Source organism: Molothrus ater, chromosome 4 (assembly GCF_012460135.2).
Source record: "Molothrus ater isolate BHLD 08-10-18 breed brown headed cowbird chromosome 4, BPBGC_Mater_1.1, whole genome shotgun sequence".
NCBI classification, from domain to species: domain Eukaryota; kingdom Metazoa; phylum Chordata; class Aves; order Passeriformes; family Icteridae; genus Molothrus; species Molothrus ater.
This window is the reverse complement of record NC_050481.2, coordinates 25,088,131-25,112,171: the sequence shown is the minus strand read 5'-3', so window position 1 is coordinate 25,112,171 and position 24,041 is coordinate 25,088,131. Positions and strand designations below refer to the sequence as shown.

The 24,041-nt window shown below is 39.3% G+C and overlaps 1 protein-coding gene across 1 annotated transcript in view; it reads left to right on the top strand.

Moving 5' to 3' along the window:
• ENPEP (glutamyl aminopeptidase) overlaps positions 1 to 23,282 on the top strand; it is a 33,244-nt gene extending 9,962 nt beyond the window's left edge. Inside the window, exons 4-20 of the mRNA XM_036382679.1 lie at positions 2,716 to 2,836; positions 4,956 to 5,110; positions 5,739 to 5,852; positions 7,412 to 7,546; positions 11,585 to 11,650; positions 13,051 to 13,116; positions 14,388 to 14,539; positions 15,749 to 15,828; positions 17,480 to 17,607; positions 17,725 to 17,780; positions 18,602 to 18,752; positions 19,502 to 19,575; positions 19,675 to 19,776; positions 19,880 to 20,050; positions 21,853 to 21,993; positions 22,793 to 22,871; positions 23,118 to 23,282. Coding sequence (XP_036238572.1) covers positions 2,716 to 2,836; positions 4,956 to 5,110; positions 5,739 to 5,852; positions 7,412 to 7,546; positions 11,585 to 11,650; positions 13,051 to 13,116; positions 14,388 to 14,539; positions 15,749 to 15,828; positions 17,480 to 17,607; positions 17,725 to 17,780; positions 18,602 to 18,752; positions 19,502 to 19,575; positions 19,675 to 19,776; positions 19,880 to 20,050; positions 21,853 to 21,993; positions 22,793 to 22,871; positions 23,118 to 23,282 — 1,956 coding nt within the window. The remainder of the gene's footprint in view (positions 1 to 2,715; positions 2,837 to 4,955; positions 5,111 to 5,738; positions 5,853 to 7,411; positions 7,547 to 11,584; positions 11,651 to 13,050; positions 13,117 to 14,387; positions 14,540 to 15,748; positions 15,829 to 17,479; positions 17,608 to 17,724; positions 17,781 to 18,601; positions 18,753 to 19,501; positions 19,576 to 19,674; positions 19,777 to 19,879; positions 20,051 to 21,852; positions 21,994 to 22,792; positions 22,872 to 23,117) is intronic.
• Positions 23,283 to 24,041: the final 759 nt, after the last annotated feature.

Genomic DNA, 24,041 nt, shown 5'->3' with positions numbered 1-24,041 from the left:
TTTGTTAACCAACTGCTCTTCAGCATAGCTGGTCCACTCATTATCAGGGACAGGACCTTGACTACATGGTCTCACTAGATATACTCTATAGTTCAGTTCCTTTAAAAATCAAAATTTTTCTAGATTTTTCTGCAGAATATAGTGCAGTAGGGAAAAAATGTACTGAAGAAGTGTGTAACACTGTTTTCTACATGCAGAAGTTAAACATTTACTACTTGTCCATGCCATGCTCCAGAGTATGGCCCTGAGGTCAATATTTTTTTTCCCCAAGCAAAACAGTACAGCCCACAATGTTCCTGACTGGTTGCAGCTTTTCTAAATAGAAGGGAGTGTTCACTGAAACAGGGTAATTAAAGTGCATGTGTGTAGATGCAGGGGTATTTGATTCAGTACAGGGGTTGCCTGAAGAAACATCTTATAATTCAGGCCTATGTTACTACATATTTTATTAATGCTGTTCACTAAACAATGTCTGAGGACTTGCCTGCACTAGAAAACTTGGGGTTTAAGTGAGGTTAAAATAATAACTTTCCTTTCTCTTAACATGGACATAGTTTTACAAATATAAAATACATGTGGAAGATCAATCACTAAAAATTAACTTCTCCCCAGGGAAACCAGACTATCTTTAGGGTTTTTAATCATATATATAGAAAGTTATTCTTATAGCCTTTCCAAGGCTTCCTGTCCAAGAACTTTGAAGACCAGCTGAACAAAGGTATTTAGATTCGCCAACCCCTGAAAAGAACATTCCATAGTTTGCTGTGTAAATTTCTAACAATAAATCTCTCATTCAACAGAAAGTATCCACTTGATCCATAAATTACTTTCATAAACAACAGCAAGAGCATACAGCTCACATGACACAGTAAATTATTTAAAAACTCTGCCGTTCACTCTGAAAGCCCTAATGAAGACATTAATGAAAGGAGTGGTGGGAAATGTGCCCACGCTGGAATCAATGCTCCTGAACTGATTACCTGTCAGGTACTAAATGTCTGGTTTGGAAAAATCACAGAGGAGATTATACAAATGAAACACCAAGTCAGTTCTAGTGCAGGCTGAAGGTTTTGGAAACCATTAATATGGATCAGCTAGGGGACTGAAGACTGCTAAATTGGGTAAAGAGCTTACAGAAGTGGAAATTGCAGATTGTAATTGCAAACTGACCCAGGGGGAAATCCCCTGGCTGGAATGTATTCCTGTTTGAATTTCATAAGCTTTTTTTGGTTTTGTTTTGGCTTTGTTTGGGATTTTTTTTCTAGTTTTTTGGGGGTGTTTTTTGTTTTCTTTTGGTTTTTTTTCCAGCTTTATTTCTGAACACTTTCCCATCCTCCCCTCTCATTGGAGGAAGTGTAATTTATAGTATTGAAATCAATGTGTTTTCAGGCTCCAGAAGAGTTCCTGGAATAGACCAGGTCCTTTGCTTAGCTTGGGCCCTAAACTCCTGGCTGTAAGACAGCACTGAAGGAGTAAACAAGCCACACCAGTGCAGCAGATGAATGTGTCCCATTCATAAGAGTCATGGAGGTGGCAAAATGAGATAGATCAGTTTCCCTAAAACCAGAAATTTCACTGCATATAGAAATCTCTCATCCACACTGAGATCTTCAGGGGTGGGGAAGAGAACAGACTACATACAGCTCCAACAGGCTTCGGGACAGAGAGACTGAGGGAAAGATCCCCAAAAGGCTCCTTGAATTCTGAGCTCAAACTTTGCCTTCACAATGTGAAGATAACTTCTGAAAAGTTTTTTCAAGTTACAGGCCTCCTCATAATGGGCATGGGTGCCATAAGATTCTAGTTCTCCAGAGCTTGTTTCCTACTGCTTGACAGCCATAGCCAAAGTGGTACCAGGCACCAGGTTTCAGGGATAGAAAGGTCAACATTCAACACATCATTTTTTGCATTCATATATACAGTAGGAACACAGAAATGGTGACTCATCACACCAAACATGCCAGGGCTACCAAATATGCCAGTTTTCGCAGACTCACCTGGTCATAAAAGAGAGAACTGATTTTTGCTTATGATTTCCTGGGGTGCAGCAGCCCAGAAGGCATCAAAGCTGTGGCTGTGTGGCCCAAGGTCCTTCTCAAACAGCCACTCAACCTGCATGGGACAGCATGTCTGGGAAGGGTCACAGATCTAGTAAATGCATGGTTGTCGTGGGTTTGAGGTCTTCAAACATGCAAGAGGAAACTATGATGATAGTATACATAGGAAAGGTACAAAGAAGTTGAATAAAATAAGGTGCTATGGGCTTCTGACACATTTCAATAGAGATGTGCTGCTGAAGATTGATCTGATGAGATCAGTCAAGATCAGTGAACTGCTCAGAACAAGTGGATCCCCTCTGACTGTGCTTGCCCAGGTTTCCTCCTTGGGAACACCAGGCCATGGGGAAGTAGGGGCTGGTATGTAACCAGGCCCTGCTTGAGGCTTGGCCACTGCGAGCTTCTGGATATGGGTCTTGCCAATTTTAAAATTCAGACAAACAGTGGAAAGTGTGCACGTGTTGGCTTGGTATCTCTTATGTACAACGCTTGAAAAACTTTGTTGAATATATGTGTTAGGGAACCGAATTCAGCATTCAAATCAGTCTCAGAGAAAACTTGCAGTGTTATTGGTATGTATGTTAAATGCCTTTTCAGTGTCAGACACCTGATTCCTCTTAACTGAAAACTTTTCTAATTGTCTCTCTGTATTTTACAGCTGAGAGTTTATGTCCAGCAACAGCAAATACACACGGCAGAATATGCAGCAAATGTAACAAAAACTGTATTCGACTTCTTTGAACAGTACTTTAATTTGAGCTACTCTCTTCCAAAACTGGGTAACTATGAACATTTATATTTTTTATTTTGTTAGTTCAGTGTCATGATTATGTTGCTTCTACAGATCTCTGTGCTTTGGTGGAAAACAGCATGAAAGCATTTGGTTGCTAACTGCTGATATTTTGTCAGGATCTTTTAAAACTGTACCAATGTAGTTCAAGATGTTTCTAAATGTCATGATGGATGAGTTGGTCTCAGTCACTGTTTTATTGCCAGTTCTCACAGTTCAGTTTACTGAACTGAAGAACTGGTGCTGGCATGTTTATTTTAAAGCATCTTGTGGAAAATCAAGGCAAGCATTGGTGTCATCAGCAAAGGACCATCATGAGTTAAAACAGAGCCAGAAGTTTCAGAAAAATATGTACCACTTCCATATGAACTTCTGGACAAAAGTCAGCAGTGAGATAAGTGAAGATGTAAACTGCCAGAGAGTATGTCATATTATTTATTAACCTTAGTACAAAGTGGGTGTGTATCCACGTCTTAAAAAGATGAATGTAGTCCAGCATCTAATTTGTAGTTTCTACTGCTGGGCTAAATAAAGATCTGAGACTAAATAAGAGCAGGCACGCTCTCAAATTTTGCCCATGGTTACAAAACAAGCAAAGAGAAGGTAGTGGGCATCCTTTAGCTTGAGATATTTGGACTCTGCATCTGATTCACACAGTTTAACATGCACAATAATCAAGCTGGGAATGCAATCAGAGTTTTGGAAATTCTCCTTACTAAGACCTTCAGAGAGGTAATTCAGTTAGTTCATTAAATTAAAAGGATGGAAAATTACTAGCTGCAAACAAGTCAAGACAATACAGGGGGGAAAAATCCCCAAAACTTTGAAGACAATTAATAATGTTGTGCAAACCTTTTGTTGGCTATTTGTACCTGTACCTATCAGGCTAACCCATGTTACTTTAACAAAAGACTTTTACCTCCTCCTTTCAAAACAGCACGTGAGTTTACTGTAAATATGTTTGCATGTCAATGACAACTGAATTAGGGAAATTAGTACAATATGTTGTTCTTTCACACACTGGTCCCCAGTAATAATAGGTACTATATCTCACCTGTGCTTTATATTCAAACTTTCACTGTCATGAAAGCCTGATGACATTGCCATGGCAGCATCTGGATAAAGGCCTGTCTGTGTGACAGGATGGACTGGTATCTTCCGGTTAGCAGTGTCACAGGAATGATACTTTTGTAGATTCTAGACTGTTTTTCCCAGAATGTCTATTTGTTGGATTCCTAACCTTGACTTGCCATGTTGTTCCTTTATTATTATAAGTTATTCAGTTCAAACCTGATGAATCAGATATGTTTCTGCATAATGATTTATTTAAATATTGTATTTCACATTGATTTATGGCTTCTGTCATTACCTTTCTCCCTTCTGTCATTGAAACCCTTGCCAAACTATCAGCTTGATTCTGTAATCAAGTTGTTTAATTTAAAATAAATAATTCCTTTCTTCTGTTGGAGTGGGGTGAGTAGTTTTCATTCTATTCAGTGTTAAATCCATCTTTACTTTTTCACTAACCCACATAGAAAGCCTGTGGTCATTATTTGCAGAAAAAAATGCCAGTTCAGTTGAGTCTGCAATTCTCATTTAAACCTGTATTGATTACTGACCATAAATGAGTGACCCCCACAAATTGCCAGGCGTAGAAGCAGATGTTCACTGCATGGGGGATTTAGTTCAGTTAACGTGTCATAAATATTTTTAATACAACAGTGTGACAAACAATGTCATGCCTCATTATTCTACAAATAGTTTCGGGAGGTTTACTGCCTACAGCACATCCCCAGACAATAGTATTAATTTCTGGAGCCAAAATTTAGTAATGTATGATATGCACATTCCCAGGAGATGGCATAGCATCACGTTCCAGGACAGATCCTCAGCCAGTGCAACTGATCTTACCTCTGTTAATCTCAGTAGATCCGGGGCACTTGCTTTAGGCCAGTTCTTTTCTTGAGCACAGATCATAGCCTGCAGTCCACAGTAGTAAGCCAGAGTCACAATTGGTAAGCAAAACAGGCTGTAAATACACAGAGAGAGGAAAAACGAATTGATTTAAAGGATACAGTGGTAATTGTTTTCTCTTTCTTTTAATGCAGATAAAATAGCTATTCCAGATTTTGGGACGGGTGCTATGGAGAACTGGGGGCTGATCACATACCGAGAAACAAACCTGCTGTATGATCCTGCAGAGTCAGCCACATCCAACAAACAGAGAGTAGCTGCTGTGATAGCCCATGAGCTCGTTCATCAGGTATATTTTAGGACATGAGTCACTTTTACAGTGTTTCAAATATATAGTCACAACATTTTAATCTTGAAAATACTGTCATTAACTTCATCTCAGCATCTTCTACACGTGCTCAAAATCTGATTGCAAAATATCATGTTAAAAGAGATCCCTGTCAGAGCTTTAAAATACTATGACTACTGCCTTGGAATTTTTCTCAGGAAGTTAGATGCTTGGGCCCAGACTGTCAGCCAGTTTATGAAAATCTGTCTAAAATGTCTTAGAGAAACTAATTTATGTGTGCAGATGTCTCTTTTGGGCAGGCAAACAAGAACAGTTATACACTGTGGCGGCTGTCTGAAAACATATCCTTAAAAGCAGAAATCATCAAATCAAGAGGAAGAAACTAAAAATATTTTCAGTGGCACATGAATCATTAGCAATCTCCTGAGTAATATGTAATTTTATAATAAAAGTGGTGTTTTAACACAAGGCAAGGCCTTCATTCCTATTCAAACCCCAGAATTATGATAATTTTCATCTGGCAGCAGGAAGAAAAGTAAGCAAATCAATGTTCTGTATGCAGATGGGAGATACTGAAATGTACATGTATTATTTATCTAAACCTACATCTTTATGTTTATAATTGTAGTGGTTTGGAAATATTGTAACCATGGACTGGTGGGATGACTTGTGGCTGAATGAAGGATTTGCCAGTTATTTTGAGTTCCTGGGAGTAAATGCAACAGAACCAGATTGGAAAATGGTAATTATTTCTGCCTTGTAGAGGGTTGGCAGGGCTGGGAGGAACATTTTGGAAGGGAGTAAAATTTAGATGAGGATGATGAAGACCTAAAGTATATTTATAGAAAACTAACATAGTGGTGTGCAACATAAAGAAAAAGTTGGTCTAAGTTTTTCACCTACCTATGTTCTGGTCTGCAGCTAGTCAAAGTAAACTTTGTGAAGCTTCAGTCTGCAGGGAAGAGTCATTCTTTTTTAACCAGTGAGTCAAGTGTTCAGTTATTATGGCAAATAACACCTAGGTGGGTTCTGGACAGAACCTTAACAGTTTTGCACTGTTGCTTAAAGGTCTAACTCTGAAAGATGGAGATCTTCCTGTATTTATTTAGTTGGGCTGTACTGTCTTCATGGTACTTAGGATTGCTATCTGATCTGGTAAGGGCTGGGAACCTGGGCCTGTCTCCACAGCTTGAGCTATTATCAAGGAAAATAGTGGACTTCCATTCAGCTCCTGCCAGCATTGTAAGTGTCCTTTCTAATGCTCCAACTCAGACAATCTCTGTTCTGTACAGTACAAAAATAGGCAGTGACAGTGGATAGCCAAAGTGCTAACTGTGCCAGCTCCAGATGCTTTAAGGGGGTTGCAAAGAAGTTGACCTTAAATAGGCATTATATTCTGTGAATAAAGGGAGTTTTCTTACTCCTTTCTTCCTCCCCTCCCAAACAGATGTGATGGCAGAGAGCACACATATTTTCCCCAGCTGTCCAGGTGTAGTGAGGTTCTGGGTGCTAAGACATACACAACATATGCCAGTGGAAGGGAGCAGAGTAGGTTTTGTGTAGGTTGAACCTATTAAAATCTACTATCTCCTGAGCCTAGTGACTTTAGAAGCAGGCAGTGCCTATTTTTACACTTTAAAGTAGAAGATCTGTGGTCCTATGTGAGAAAAAATCTAATTACTGAGTTTAAAATATAAAAGCCTTATTTTTATCTAGATATTGTGTTAATCTAAGATCTAAGACATTTCAATGCTATCCTAGTGAGTATTAGAAGAGAAAATCTAAATTGAATATTAGTCTGTTTTGGTCAATGTTGATTAGGAAATAAGGGGATTTTAACTGATGGCTACTTAATCTTTTTTAAAAAATACAAATAATTTAAAAAAACATTTAAGCCTTGGGGTGAGAAACCCTGCCTCCTTCTTCCCTCCCTCCCTTCCTACCCAGCTCCTCTTTTCCAAGAGGAGACCAAGATGCTTTGTAAATATTGTCACACTTCTGAAATTGGTAACACAGGCTACTCTTTTTGCCCTACTGGGAGCAAGGGAGGGTGGGATGGGTGTGTCTGTGTTACGATACACACAGGAAAACAGGATCTGAAAAAGGCAATTTCTCTTACTTAAGGAGAAATTGTATCTCTCCCCTCTCAGATATAAAGCAAGAGTTTGCAAGTCCTTTGTAGAGGCATGAAATTTCATTCTATTTCAAACTGCCTAGAGAAGTTGAAGTTCAAGCTACTTATTTGAGAAGTAGGCATATACTCCTGCCTTTGTTTCCATTCTAATGTCTTCTTTTTCTCAGCCTGAACAGGTTTTAATTGAGGATGTGCTTCCTGTACTGAAGGATGACTCTTTGCTCTCTTCCCACCCAATTGTAGCCAATGTGTCATCTCCAGCTGAAATCACCTCTGTGTTTGACGGGATATCCTACAGTAAGGTAGGACATCCTTTGGTTGGGGAAACTTAGGAGAGGAGATAAAAGTCAGCTGTGCTCATAATCAGGACTCCAAACTCACTTGAGCTATGTCTGTGCACATCTTTGTTCTGGGACGTTCCCAACTGCAGTCAGTGACGATGCAGTTAAAAGCAGCTGTGAGAGCAGCAGAGCCTGGTCAGCCACTGTGCACCATGCAGGCCTGCTCACAGCATGCAGTGATGCAGGCAAAGCACGGTGTCACCGGCCTCTGCCACTAGAGTGCTGGGTTTAAAATTAAACTAAACAAGGTGCTAATCATGCCCCTCTCCCATCACCTTGTGCTGATGCAGCCCAGTCATGTCAAGGCTCATAATCTAACACTAGGGTAGAGGAGGCAAGGGTAGATGTCCAGGTATCCTTTCTGTCACTTCTCCATCACACCTGCCAGCATAACTTCTCTTTTGAGGAAGCAAGGCAGGGAGCCAAGCAGTGAAAACAGGAAAGTGACTTTTTATCTCAAGTTGCTCACAGTATCCCAGCCACCCAAAAAACCTTAGCAAAGATGGGCTACACCAGCCTCTACTGGCATTGGCTTAAATTGGGAGATAAGTCAGCTTCACATTTCACTGAAAGTTGTGGAGCTCAGGAGTGCATTGGAGAACAATAGTCCAGTAGCCCAGGCGGTGGTAGCAGACACTCCATTAAGCATTTGATAACATTTTTGCTCATCCCCTCCCAGAGTGTGACAGTGAGGACCTGTGCCCATAAAGACTCCCTGAGGAGCTAGCTGGAAGGATACCTTGGGTCTGCCTGAGCAGAGAGACACTGGAATGCTGGAGACATCCAACCACTGTTGTGACCAGGGCACACAGAGGCCTTTGGGAGCCCATGGCCTCTGGTAGTACTTGCTGTGTGAGGCAGCAGCCTGGAGATCAGCACTTGTGGGAAAGTGCTGTGAGGTCCAGAGCTTGAGGGACACCAGCAGCCATGCTGAGGATCATCACTTTGAAGACCCAGCCTAGGGGGCTGAGGCCAGCTTCTCTCTCTCCATATCGGATGTAGCCAAAGCCACTTAGTCCTTAGACAAGTCTTAGACTTGGAACAAAGCAGGTGCTCCCCCCATATCTAACCAGGGGAGTCTCTTGTCTAAAGGGCCCCAACAACACTGTTCCCTCCAGTTGTTTTCTGCAGGGCATCAAGACACAAGCCAAAGAAACACAGGAGAAAACACTCCTGCCACTCTTCTCCTCAACCAGCCATCTCCCATGCTGTTTCTGACCCTGATACACCATATTTTATTGGCAGCTTCTTATATGACCCTGTCAGTGTTCCCTATCTGATGCCGTAACATGCTCCCACTGAACACACAAAATCCAGCATTATTAAACACTGCTTGTGGCTTTCCCTTCAAGCTCCCATTATCAGCTAAACATACAGTATATATTGCATTGACTTTAGCTTCAGCTGTGCTACAGTCTGTAACTATAGATACTACTTTTATTAGCTAGACTTGATCCATCCATTTCCATCAGTTTTCTGTTTTCAATTGTTAAATCCTCTATCCAACAATACAACCAGTATTTATTGCATCATAAATGCCTCACAGTCAAACCATAAACCATGTAAAAACCTGCATTGTCTAACAGTGTTTAAATCAAACTAACAAAAGTCACGAAATATACAGAGCTAAATCAAATACTCTGGATCAAAATCTATTTTAGTGGTGAGCTAAGTAAGAAACATACTTTTGCAGGGTCTGTAAAAACAATGGAGAAAAAAAAAGTCCTAGCTTTTACTCATCTCTTTGTGCCTAGATAATTACAACATGAACTCATTTTTTTTAAGCAAAAACACTTGACGACTTGTGCATTGTTTGGGAACAGTTTGCTTGGGATATAATTTGGCTTGGGTTATAATTTGGCTTGAAAGAGAAAGTCTTTGCGTAGATTTAGCTCAAATTACTGTTGGTATTTATATATAAATGCGTGACAAAATTAGCTTGTTTCTTTTTGGCTTTGTTTTGGCGTCTCTTCTGTATTTTTCTTTTAAAAACCATCTTCTCATGATAATATTCATTGCTAAACAAATAAAGCATAATTTGGAATGCTCTCTGTTAGTCTTACCAGAACAACCAGAGAGCTTATCCAATCCTAAAACCCAAATGAATTGCCTAAGGGTCTATGGAGTCATTGCAGTGTATTCTGTATGAGATCCTCTAACTGCTGTGGGATTGATAGAGCATTATATGCCTAGGAAAGCTCTACTAGAGCAGAGCTGGTGAGTAAACAATTAATGTACATAATTGTTTTAATCTGTTTTTTAAAAGTATTTGCATCTCATCTCTTTCCCAGTTTAATCCTCTCTCTCATTTTGAAAGGTTTTATTAAAGTATCAGTGATCTTTTTGTCTTAAATAAGTTCTGTTAGAAATTTGCTCTTGGACCCCCATATTTTTGGAACTTCCCAGCTACAGAAGTTTAGGATTAATCTTCCACATTTCTGCCACAAATAAATCTTGCCACATACTTGGCAATTACTATGAAATTATGTGGGTGTTGATAAAAGACTCCCTCCTATACCCCCATCAGAGAATGTCAGCTAGTCAAATTAAGGTCACTTGCTGAGCCTCCCCAAATAGTTGTCAGAAAGGGAAGTTATTAAAACACTGGTGTTCCTATAATCGGTAATTTTTGTTACGATGAATTTTTTTCAAACACACTTCATCATGGACTACAGAGGAATGACACAAGGGGGGAAGAGACTGAAATATAATAGTAGAAGGTGCAAATGACTAACTTTACATTGCATTTTAAAGCAAAAGTCTCCATGTGTAAGTGTGTATTTGTACTTTGGCTTTTAATATAAATGGGAGGGGATGGTTTCTGAGTGGTGATATCAGATAAGAAGTGGCTGAGAGAAAAAGCTGAGGAACTGAGGTTCCCTAGTGCTTACTCGTGGCCTTATGATCACCATGGATCATTAAGCAGCTTTAGGATTACCACTAATGGATATCTGTTCTAAATGTTACTGAATTGGTTTTGAGCATATTCCATGGCAAACACATCAGGTTTCTGTATCAGAAGCAGTCATCTGCTGCCCACCTTGATTCTCCAACAATAGCCTGGAAAGCAGTTTGAGGCATATCTGTTCAAACAGTCCCTCTACCATGACTCATCTAGTCCTTATTCTCAGACACATAAATAGAGGAAAGAGGATTTACTGAGAATTCAGATAATATTATTGTTTTCATGGGACAACTGGATTTTTAAACCATTCATAACATTAGGCTCTCAACTGCCCCTTGATTTCGCTCAGAAAATGAAAACATGCAAATCCTAAAATTGTATTTTGCATCTTAGATGGAGTTTGCACTCCTTTTTTTTTTCTTCATCATCTTGTATGCACTCTGTTCTTTGTTCCACATGGCTCTTCTACTTCTCTCTCCTGTCTTCCTTTTGTTTCTTTCTTCTTTCAAGGTCCTAATGGTTTGGGTTATTTTCTGTGAAGTCCCAGTTATTAACTCCTCTGATTCCAATTCTACCCTGCTTCAGAGGCCAGAGCTCTTACACTACTCCTCAGCAAATCTCATTCCTTATCTTCAGATGGCATACCCAACCTGTAAAACCCCAGACTTGCAGCATTTTTAGAGTTCCCTTCCTGTTTTGTGTTCATCTGAAGTCACTGCCTCTCTCAGGCTGTTCCCTGGACAGGGGGAGTCCCCAGCTGCCCTCACCCCTGAGCTGTTCTACACAAAACAGGGAGCACTGCTCACACAAACTGGTACAGTGGCAGGACAGTAAGCTGCAGCAGCAGGGCTCGGGAGCTGAACATAGGAACAAGTGTCTGATCACATCTAAAGACTGATTCTCACATCCAGATTTAAGCTCCACCTGGTAGGCATGCTATCAAACAAAGGAAGTAGAAAAACCACTTCCTTAGTCTGATGGATGATTTCTATTTTTGCCTTGTAAAATACTCATTCACATGTTGCCTTTTAGATGAATGAAAATCATGTTAGAGCAGTGTGGATTGACCTTCTCCCCTTTCCCTTTGTCCTCAGGGTGCATCAATCCTCAGAATGATTCAAGACTGGATTACACCAGAGCTCTTCCAGAAAGGCTGTCAGGTAAAGGTGGCATCAAAACCTGCCAGACACACAGCCCATCTTTATGTGACAGTAGCAAAGCCATTATTCAAAACATGAATATCAGAGGTCCTGGTATTGGTAGCAAAAGTACATAGTGGATTTCAATACTGAGTGGACAACACAGAGGGGAAGAAGTTCCATGCTCCCACAGAAGCAGGAATGTGAACTGGATAAAGATTTGATAGCCAGCCAGTGAGGACCTAAATTCCTGACAGCTTTTAGTGGAAAAACCTCCTCTACCCCACTGCTATCCTGTTGTCAACTGGGATCCCCTCATTCTGCTGTAAAGTGTGTCTGTGGCTTTCTATGGCCACGATCCTCCAACCCACACAAGGCTGACGTGTAGGGACACTCTTAGAGGCATCAGCTCATCCATGCCCTGAGGCAGGGACACCCAGCCCTAAAAAGTGAAGGTAATAGGGAGAAGAAAAGAGATACATTGCACAGTTCATAGTCCTTTCTTGTGGAGGAAAAACGTGGTGCTAAAAGGTGACAAAATGGGAGAAAGGAGCCAACCTACAAGGAGAAAACTTGTCTGTCCTTTATTCTGAACAGACATTGGTAACAAGTGTTACAGTGCAGGCTTACCACATTTGTTCTTACTTCCCTCTCTCATGAAGAGCACATTTATGGGCTGTTACAAGATAGTTGTATTTTCCTGTACTCCCCTTTCACTTAATCAGAACAGTTACCCAAGATGGGAAAATACAGCCACCTTGTCTCCAAGAGCCTAACCCTTTCCTTCTGCTCAGAGCCTTCGGGAGCGCTAAGGTAGGCAGCTGCGGCCAACAGCGAAACAAACAGCACCATCTACTGACTGAACACCGCCGGGAGCAGGTGACAGGGTAGGAAAACACCCGCCAAGCAGCCAGGGAAGGCGCAGGATAGGAATAAGGTTTAGGCATTGCGAACTCTTTGCTGAACACCATTACTCCGTGTAACAATCGTTTTGATCAAAACGTAGAGGTCACTAGACTTTCCTGCTTCCACTCTGAGTCCACAGGTAGCGAAATCTCATTAAATATCTTCTTCCTGCTAAACAGCCTCTTATATTAGTCAGAAATTTGCAGCAGGTTATAGTGGTGTCCATTTAAACAAAACCCAAAAAAATCTTCAAATACAAATTTATTTCCTACTAACAAGTCACTCTGGAAAATGCTGACTTTTGGTGTTATGGGATGCGTTGGACAGCAAAGGAATTTCATCAGCTGAATACTGATCCATTCAATTTCCCACTCACAGAACTACCACCCATGTGTAGATACTCTGTGCAACTGAGAGGTGCTCTCTGTATCCCTGTACAACTGAATATGTGTATTGTTTTTATAGGCAAACAAGAAACACTGGTAGTATTTTCACAGTCTTCCATCTCTCTCTAGGCATATTTGAAGAAACACCATTTCCAGAATGCCAAGACACAACAATTCTGGGAAGCTCTGGAAGAGGTGTGTTTTGCATCCACCCAAACCCTTGCTGATAAATGTTTCATATCTCATCCACTGATTTCAGTTTCTCAAAGTTTTAATATTCTGTAGCTCTTCTGTCAATGAGAGATCACAAGCTAGGCAGCCTCCCAGTATATTTCTCTTTTGTTTTCTTTCTTTCTTTCTTGCTTGCTTGCTTGCTTTTGCATAAGGCTGTGGGAGTGGAGTAAGAACCAAGAAAGGAGGCCTTGCTAACAAACACCCTGCTGCTGAAACATTCCCCCCGAAACTTAAACTCATTCCACGTGTGAAACACCTCTCATCCACCATCATGCACCCCATACTGTCTCTTTTCTCTCTCCAGATTCAGGTGTTGGAAAGCTATCAGTAGCATCAATTCACAAGTAATTTTGGTGCTTATATCCCTCTCTAGCTTCTGAGTCCCAGTTGGGTCATCATCTGTGCCACCATTTTCTGATCTTTCCTGTTCCTTGGGGCTGGACTATTTTTTTCCATCTATCTCATTAGCCCCCATTATGCTGGCATACTGCCACGTTCTTCCCTGGCATTCTTTCCTTTTCTTCCAACCCCGTGGACATGCACACAGACTAAATTGTGCTTTTGCTTTTTAGTTCCAGTCTTCTCCTTGGTCCCAGACTTCTTCCTACTCAGCAGAACTTCCTGCTTTCTCTCTCTAGTGCTTTGCATCTTCACATCATCTTCCTCATCTGTAAAAAGTCACTAGAAGTGACTCTAGCTCACTTCTCTCACAGGTGGCATCCTCGGGAGGTAGTGACAGCTTTCTTCAGCTCCAGTTCCTAGGACAGATGTTCAGGGTTCACAGAATGAATCAAATTTTACATTGGTGCAGCTGCTGGTGGTTAATACTGGCTCTTTCTTCACACTCAAAACAGGACACACTGCAAGGAGGCTTCTGCCTTTAAAAATCCCACTGTGTCCTTTCTGTCTTGTTCAGTTTTTCTGTCAGAAAAAAATTGAGAGATCTTTGAGCATGCAAGGGGCCTCAAAGGTTCCTCAGTATTTCTTGTCCATACTACTGGCCAGTCTCTTGCCTACACATTTCTCATTTCTTCTGTGGGTGTTCAAGTTTCCAAATAATTTCTTTCTTCAATGACAGGCACCATAAAGGATTTAATTGAGGATTTTTTTGTCCTGAACATGCTCTTTCCTCTGCCCCTTTCTGCTTTTCTTTTTCTTAATACCAGAGAGACTTTCTTTCTCCTCAGGACTGAGTTTCCATTTTCACTACAACCTTCTTCCATCATTCACAGGCAAGTAATAGACCTGTGAAGGAAGTCATGGACACCTGGACTAAGCAGATGGGCTACCCTGTTTTGGAGATGGGAAATAATTCAGTATTCACACAGAAACGTTTTCTTTTGGATCCCAGTGCAAATGCTTCTCATCCTCCTTCTGATCTTGGGTAAGTTCCTACTGCAGATGTTGATTCATACCAGGTAGAAACTAAGTAAAATGTACCTCATGAAATGCATTTACAAAAATAAGTTTAAAAAACCAAACCAAAACGAAAAAAAACCAAATGAACAAAAAAAAAACAAAACAAACAAAAAAAAAAAACCCAATGATAACAACAACAAAAAACCACCCTCAAATAAACAAACAAAACCCAAAAACATATATGGGTTTTCTCTTGGGAAACACAGTACCTGTCTAAATTCCATCATAGTAAGCTCCATAAAAGAACAAGTAAAACCAGAAGTGTATAAATCTGTTAAGATATTTTGTTTAGGAGATACAAAATATTTAATCTTTCTTCCTGAAGGTAGGAGGAGATACCAAAACCTAATTTTTTTTTTTATTTTCTGGAAGTTAGTGACCATTTACTTAACCTAGGGTTATAAAGATGACATCTATTTCCCATCACATGTGTCACCAAGGAGAATCTCCCTGGGAGAAAATATAATATACTAATATGAAGAGCAGCTGACTGCTCAAAAGGGCTTGATCATTTTAGCAGCCCTATGCAGGTGGCTGACGTTACACTCGCAGCATGCTCTGCTGTCCCACATCCCTGATTGCCTGGTCACAGTCTTGGTCAGGCTGTGCTGTGGCTCCATTCCTGCCCAAATTTCTCATCTTTTTCCTGGGCATGCCCTGGAGTGAGGAAACTACCCAATAAAGATATACAAGGAGCTGAGGAACAAGAGGTAAGGTCGCATTTGCCTCCCAGTGCTTTTTAATGAAGGAATTAGGATTGTCTTGGAGAAGAAAAATAGGCTGGAAAAGGCAAGAAGCCCTCTTAACTGCATCACAGTTGTTGCTTAAACTCTTTCCTTTTTTCCATCTGCAAAAAAACTTCTGTAATACTTAACCATTTATTTCAAGTCAGCATTGCAAAGATTAGTGTCTGCACAAAGCCCTAGATGCATCAACATCAACCTTGACACCACTTATTAACATAAAATCATCTTTTACTAAATCAATTGCTTTGTATCCTGCTAGAATATTGCCTGCCATTATTTAGTATGTATATGTTCATAAGCACAAGTCAGCTTCAAAAAACAAGATGTAAGCATTAAAATAAACAAAGAAACAAAGACATATTGGAGGGGTTTTTATACTATTTGGCTTCAAATGTAATTTGACTTTCTTTCCCATTAAATAATTTCAGTTACAAATGGAATATACCAGTCAAATTTAAGCATGGTGATTCATCATATTATGATTTCTACAATGCATCAGATTCTACAGGTAAATGTATTCTCTTTTAAGGATAATGAATGGATGAAAGTTTTCCATATAATTTACAAAAAACAGAGCACAGAATGAACTTTCATACTTTGCAGTTTTCAGGTCCAGGAGGTAGCACACAGCTTGGTTATTCCAGGTACTAGAAATTTCACTGATAAGATTACTATTTCCCCTGTACAAACATGATGTCAATTTAGACTCAGTTTCAGTATAGTGCTTAAGCATCTTAAATACAGTCCTATTCAAGGAAACATCTATGCATACTCTTAATTATAATGCACTAAAATCAATTTGGCTTAGATATGGCCATTGTCCAGTCCAGGAAAAGAGGAGAAGTGGGAGGCTGGTGAATGCTTTTGTGGCATGGTAAACTGGCAACTTGAGTTCAATTAAAGAAAAAGAACTACAAATGATTAATCACCTTTTCTTATGCTGATTTCTGAACTGAGAAAATTCCTACGTGGTTCTTTTTGATCATTGTTCGATTATGCAGTCAAATCTGAATTTTTTCTACTACATCTCCAGTGGACAAAATTGTGGGGAAAAATTACTTTTTTCAGATTTTTTCAGATTTTAAATTATATCCCATTGAATGTCAAAAATATTACAATTGGCTTATCTTTTCTTGTACTTGTTTGTTACTTTCTTAAAATGCAATTTGTCTTTTGTTCTGGGGTGGGGTTTTTTTTAAATGGTTGCTTTTAGTATCCACGCAAAAACAAACAAAAAATATCTTACGTTATAATACAAGTCAGAAGTTAACACAAAGAAATTTTCTTTCTCTGATTTCCACATGATCTGAGGGCTGCAAGAGGCTATTAACTTCACAAATCATGCAAAGTCTTGATTAGGTGCTTACTTCTACATTCACAAAATTTCTGTCTTGCAGGGCAAACAGCAACTGTAGGGAAAAATCTCTTTAGAAATACTTTGTATGTAACATCCAAACAGAAACATGCTTTTAACTACAGCCACCCTCAAAACAGAGATTCAAGACCATTGTTTTCAATATGAAATAGAAAAATTTTCATAAGTAGCATCACTAATTGGACCAGGCCAAGCTTCTGAGAAAGAAAAATTTTCAAGTATTCATTTTAAATGGGAAAATCCCTAAACATGAGTGCTTGCATGAAGTCTCAGCCTATTTTGTAAATCTTTTATCAACAGTTACAAAAATAGAATCAAAGAAGAGTAAGGAAATAAAAGTTAAATTTAGTTGAAACAAACTGGAAAATGAAACTAATGAAGGATAAAATATGAGCACTTTAATAGCGCACACGAGGATGAAAAATGTTTAAAAATATATATTTGCAAGAACTGCTTCTTTGCAATTTTTTACTTCTTACAATGACACTAAATCTCACCATCCTCATCCTACTCAGAATGACCTCCATTTCAAATTTAACAAACTAGCTACCCCAAATAATTACTGCAATTTATTTGTGTAAGACAAGTGCTGGCATTCATCAAAATCTGTAATAACTCATCTTTACTGAGAGCTATTTAGAAGTAAATAAAGAAATAAATTACATTAAGGGTTGGACCTTATTTTGATATCCATTAAAATCAAATAAAATGTTTGGAGTCCAGGAATCTCCAGTGAGTTCTGCATCATATAAGGTGCACAAACTGATGACTGTTTGTTTTGTAGGAATTACAGTACCATCTTCTACTGATACTTTTGTGAATGTTAATCCAGACCACATTGGATTCTTCCGGGTGAATTATGATAGTCAAAACTGGGCCAATTTAAGCAATCTTCTGCTCCAAAACCACACAGTGAGTGTTGTAATGTCTAACTTGTCTGGTGGGTCTCTTATAAGAGGTCTGTAAGGCTGGGGTTTTTCTGCAAATAATCTGTATATTCTTGATCCCTCTTTTCCTCTTTTCATACAGATGTTTTCACCTGCTGATCGCGCAGGGATTTTGGATGACGCTTTTTCTTTAGCGAGGTAAACTAATTCTCTACAGAGATTTCAACACAAATGTTTCACTTTCTGTTGCCTAATAATTAGGATTCAGGCAACACAGGTGGTTGAAAGAAATTTTCTGACTTTGGTATGAGCTTTAATTCTTTATTGCTTTATCTTGTGGGTGCAAGGGGGTGCATTTAAGTATGAATTGCAACTTGCATTACCATTGCAATCACGAGAAATGCTCCCTTTCAGTACCGTGGCAAGAAAAAAGCAGGCTTCAGTTGCACAGGTCTTAGAAAGGGGTGTTTTCTCCATATAATTAACAATAATGGAAGCACTCCAGAAGAGGTTAGGTATCCAGAAAAGCAGAGGCGTGCTTACAATGCATACCAAGGCATTGAGTAGCTAACACCTCAGCTAGTAGTTTGCTTAGAAACTTGATTGGAAACTTCTAGATCTTGAACCCAGCCATGCTGACACAGATAAATTTTAAGCAATCTGTAACAGGCTCTAAGTCTCCTCAGCCTTTCAGGATGTCACCAACCAGCAATTCCTTTCTTATTTTGTTATATTAATGTCAATCAGTTAAAGGCTGCCCACTTCTAGGCATACTGGGCTGCTGCACAATGCTAGCAGTCTTCTCACAATGGCACAACTCCTATGGTTAGGCATTGATCAACAGTGATCCTTGGTTATCTCTTTGGAAAACACCTTCCAAGTTACATTCCAGACAACTTTCTCCCTCACAAACTTTACTATTTCAGGCCTTCTAAAGTAAATAGTAAATCTAATATCTTTGGAGAAGCAAGATTTCAAATTCATTAAAATAACAGAAGTTATGTTTTCTCCTTCCACAGACCTGGACTTGTGAATTACACTGTTCCCCTGGAACTCACAAAATACCTAGGAAAGGAAACAGATTATTTGCCTTGGAATAGAGCTATATCAGCTGTAACGTACCTTGCAAACATGCTTGAAGATGATAAAACTCTCTATCCCCTGTTTCAGGTGATGAAGCAAAATAAAACCCAACCCAGCTTGGGACCACTGAATCTGATAATTCAGAATCTCTCACAAGAATAATACTGAAGTTCAAGTGATTTTCAGTGTTGCTGAACTATTACATTTACTTTTCATTATTGTTCTCTTAAAAAAAAACCCTCTAAACACTGCTTCATAGTGGTATCTGAATTACTTGGATTCTGCATTCAGGACCATGCACTTGGAGAAAAAGACATTATGCCTAATTATTCTTATAATCTGTCACCATAAGGCATGTTACAGGTATTTATTAGTCAAGGCTGTCCTGCATTCAATAATAGGGCAGCAAAATCTCAAACACCTGTCCTCAGCACAAAGGATGGCTATATCTCTATGTGGCAGTGAGTAGGTTTGTTAGTTGACCTAAAATACTGAACATGATTTAATGGTCACTAAAGTAGGTATGTCCTGGACTATCATCTCTGGAAAGCAGTTGTGGCAGTGTGTCCTTACTGTACCCCAGCCTTCATCTGGGAACACAGACAAGGCTGGAGAGCACCAGGTTGGCTTTGTCCTGTCTGCACATCAGTATTGCAAGCATTCAGACTTGGCATGCTGTGGGGATCTGGAAAGATTGTGTGTGTGCCTGTTCATGTTACTTTTCATTCAAGAGATGCTAGTTCTGAAAAAAAATTAAGGAGAACAAACGATGAAATTAAATATATTATTATTTAAAGAAATCTACACATGTAACCAACATCCTTTTTCTACTTCAGAAATATTTTCGCAATCTGGTAAAACCAACTGTGGATGAACTGGGCTGGGAGGATTCTGGAGACCATTTGCAGAGGTGGGACAATCTTTATTTTTTCCTTCTCATGTTATTGATGCATTCAAACAATAGTTAGCAGTAGGAAAATATCTCTCTCACTCTCTCTCTCTTTCCAAGGCTTCTTCGTGCATCTGTTCTGGACTTTGCCTGCAGTATGAATGACCCAGAATCTTTGAACAATGCTTCTCATCTCTTCAATCGCTGGTTACAAGGAGAAATGTGAGTGCTCACATCTTTTGTGGTTTGTGAAGAACACAGCATGTGACCACTGATCTCAAGTAGGAAAGGGGAAGAATATTTAAGTTCTGTTTCTTTCTTTTAGTATTCCTGCAAATCTCCGACTTATAGTATATCGCTATGGGATGCAGAACTCAGGCAATGAGACATCATGGAATCACATGTTTGACAAATACCAAGAAACTTCATTAGCCCAAGAAAAAGAAAAGTTGCTATATGGCCTGGCATCAGTGAGGAACATCACCCTTTTGGACAGGTGATTTAAACACACACAGATTTCTCTTTTCCTACAGAAGCAACTGTTTGCTGTTTGCTCTTTCCCCTCTTCCTCTCTTCTGTGCTGTCATTTTGGTCAGATTACAGCATGAGGAATGCAATACATTTTCAAGACCAATTATCTAACATGCCCCACTGAGATTGTACTATGGCAGGGAAAAAGCCTTGTTCTTTTAGCAGAAAGGTATTGAAGACATGGTAGTTGCTGCACACAATCAACAACCTTCAGCTCTTCCAACAGTGTGTGCACCCTGTGCAATTTTAGTTGCTTAATAGTTAGTTATTGGGAGTAAATTAGTCATCAATTTCCTCTTTAATCAGTGAAGAGAGGCTAGACCTACAAAGCACTGCTTATCCCAGACCAGGAAAGGAGCTTAAAATCAATGGAAAGAATTGCTTTTGGGTGTTGTCAGTCACCCTCCATTAGCTCCAGTTTGCTTAGCCTAGATGTCTACTTTCTAACTAGCTAAAATTAGGCAAACAACCTTGAGCAATTGTTATTAACAGTCCTATGAAGGCATCCACGTGAACTTGCAATGCTCCCTGAGGTGCTGTGCAAAAGTGCTCAAGCTAGAACCAAAAATGTTGAATTCATGCTGCCATGGCAATGATGAGGAGTCTGGATACTGCCCCAGAGTCATCCAGCAGACTGTCTGACTTGGCAAGTATCTCACCAGGCTGTCGTCCTGCATAGGCACATTGGCTACTTTAGGCTTATCTGATAACTTTGCATGCATGTTACTGTATCTTGTAGCACTCATGCAAGCAAACACCCACACCAGGGCCATTCACCACTGTATCAGAGCCCTATCTAAATACCATAACATGGAGCAGGCTCTGCTTGAAAGAGTTCCAAGTTTAAAGGAGGTGAAACACGGAAGTATAGGAGATTCAAAAAGATTCAGAAAGAATAAATAAAAGATTTAGATTAATTGAAATAACAGTAGGAAGCAGCTGCATTCCTAAATTTTTGTGACCGCAACAGCCTTAATCTAAAGCCATTAAATAGCTAATGGCTGACATGATTAAGACATGAATTAATTAGCTAGATCAGACTATATTTGCAGAAAATAAAAAATTCCTCCTAAAACAGGGAAAGCTTTTCTCTCAATTTACTATTAAAATAGCAAACAAGGAGGGAAGAGCAAACAGATTGAACAAAATGTCCATTACATATAGGGAAAAAGAAGACAATCCTTAATCCCAACACACAACAGCTTGAAAGGGTGTTCTTTTGCAGCTGCTGCTGTGAATCCATGACCATGCTACTCATCTCCCTGCAAACATGTGTGCTTCACCCCGTCAGTCAAAACCATCTGTGCCATAACTGGAACTATAGTTGGAGGCATGCTCTTGCAGGCATGCTCTGCCCAAATGAATTTTAATTTTGTATGGAAAAAATTTTCCAAACAAACAGCACAGATGTCAATGTGAGCAAGCCACCTGTGCATGTATTCATGGTCCCTATAAAATCTTTAAAGTCTGGACTACTACTTTTTTTGGTGCTTGGCCTAACAGGCTGAACTACTAACTGATCTAGTCTTGTTTTCTCTACTGCATTAAAATATAGGAATAATAATGGGGTTTGGCTATTTTCAAATAGAGACATAAACTCTACCTACTTTGCTAAAGATTCCTAACTAAGATTTCTTTCAATACAATTACCTCTTGACACAAATTACATTTTAGATCTGTGTACTTTACCTTTAAAATGCTACAGGAAAAAAATTAATATTCCTGTTTGGAAATGGTTCTCATTGAATCCTATGGAATTTCCCGTAGATATCTGAAATATATTTACAACACCAGCCTCATCAAAAGCCAAGATGTGTTCACGGTCCTGAGATACATCTCATATAACACCTATGGGAAAACAATGGCCTGGGACTGGATACGACTGAACTGGCAGTACTTAGTTGACAGGTACTCTAATGAACTCATGGGAAACTACATCCACCTGTAAATTTTGTTACATGCCATGTTTTTCTGTGTTTTCATTGTACAGTTATAATCACTGACCTTTGCAAAATGAAAACTGAAAGCTTATTCAACACAATTATGTCCATTTGCTGTGGAAAAATTATTTTGTTGCTAACTTGAAAACCATTCTTTCCCTAAATGATCGCTACCAGTAAATGTTCATCAAGGAGAGAAAGTTTTACCAAGGCCACAGAAATCTGGTTATTGCATGGAAAATTAGTGAATCAAGTCTCCACTCTTGCAACTGATTTCATACCAAGAAGACAGAGTATAAAATGGGGGGGGGGGGATTTTTAAAATTTTATTCTAATGGTAACAGCAAGCAGCAGACATACAGATGAGCAGTGGAAGTAATCCCAAACCTTTTCACTTTTCTCCTCAATATTTGAGTGACTTATCTCTCCTTTCCATCTCCTTTTGGTGAGGGCACAGAAGGAAAGCACACCTGCAAGCCCAGAGCTGTGATCTGGACAGTTTTTGTATTGCTGAGCAGCAATATTCCTCACTTCCAGCCTGAGACAAGCAGTAATTACTTTAAAAAAATTATTCCACCATAAGAGATCACTCCATTAGTAAACATATTTAAGAACAGCTCAGATATTATGTAGGAGTGCTATTTTTCAACTATTTCAAAAAATGCTGAAATTTGAGTGTACCTGCTTTATTGTAATACAATTAGAAGTTTACACTTCAGATAATTATGGTTTTGCATCAAACATAATTTATTAAATTGTTTTTCTAGATTCACTATAAATGACAGATATCTTGGTCGAATAGTAACTATTGCCCAAACCTTCAACACTGAGCTCCAGCTTTGGCAGGTATGATGACATCAATTCTCTTGAATTTAAGTCAATATATTTCACTATCTTCTGGACAGGAAACTTATTTTTTTGTCCTCTGAATGCTTAAAGCAGCAGGAGTAAACTGTAAAACTATTCCAATGCTACTAGCATGAGCTTATAGATCTCTCCCAGTCAGAATTACCCCTGACTGTGTCTTTGTAAAAAGCTGCTTGCCCAATAGCAACATTATTTACTTCACATCAATTCTTTTCTCTTTTCCAGGTGGAAAATTTCTTTGAAAAATATCCTAATGCTGGGGCAGGAGAAATGCCCAGGAGTCAGACACTGGAGCAAGTGAAGAGCAACATCGAATGGCTGAAAGAAAATAAGGAGGAAATACTATCATGGCTGGAAATCACAGTAGGGCCTCAAAGTCTTACTTTGTGAAAAAGATCAGGCACTCAGATCTTCAAAGATGTTTACCAATGTGGATTTCTCACCTAGTTATCTTACTAAGACCTAATATTTTTTTTCTACAAACACTCAGGAGACCACTGCCAGAGCAATGTTGGTGTAGTTGCTTAGCAAGGATAGCTTGAGAGCTGAATTTGACTGAACAAACAGGACAAAGGTTTAAAGTCATTCAAAGCAGAAGTGATGGCAGAACTGGTGTCCTTGCTGATCACTCTGGACTCACTCCTTATGCACGCCACTCTGCAAAGCTACTTCTTGGTTTGCACAGAAGTATGTCTAGTATACTCAGGGATTCCTTTCCAAGTGCACCTCATAGGAGCTTCCTCCTGAAGGAAAGGGAATTAAACGGTAGTTTTGACATTGTCTGAAAATCATCTCCTATATTCATAGCTGTAAAAATTCTGTCTGGGATTTGGGTTTGCTTTCTGATACTACAGAAAGGCCAGTTAAGCTTTCCTCTCAACTGATTTTTGAAGTTTAACTACTAGTACACAAGGGATCAATATTATCAACTTCTTTTTCAATGTTATTAGTTGGGATTCTGTAGCTTAGGGTAAGGGTTGTCTTGGTTACTTTTGTCTTATTTCTTATTCTTTAAAAAAACTAACTTGTGGCAGCCAATACTGCAAACAAGACATGCTTTACTTACTGCTTCTTTTCTTATAGAAAAATAAAATTTAAAAATCTCCATGAAATCTCAGTCTCATTCTAATGAAATTATGAAACTTTATG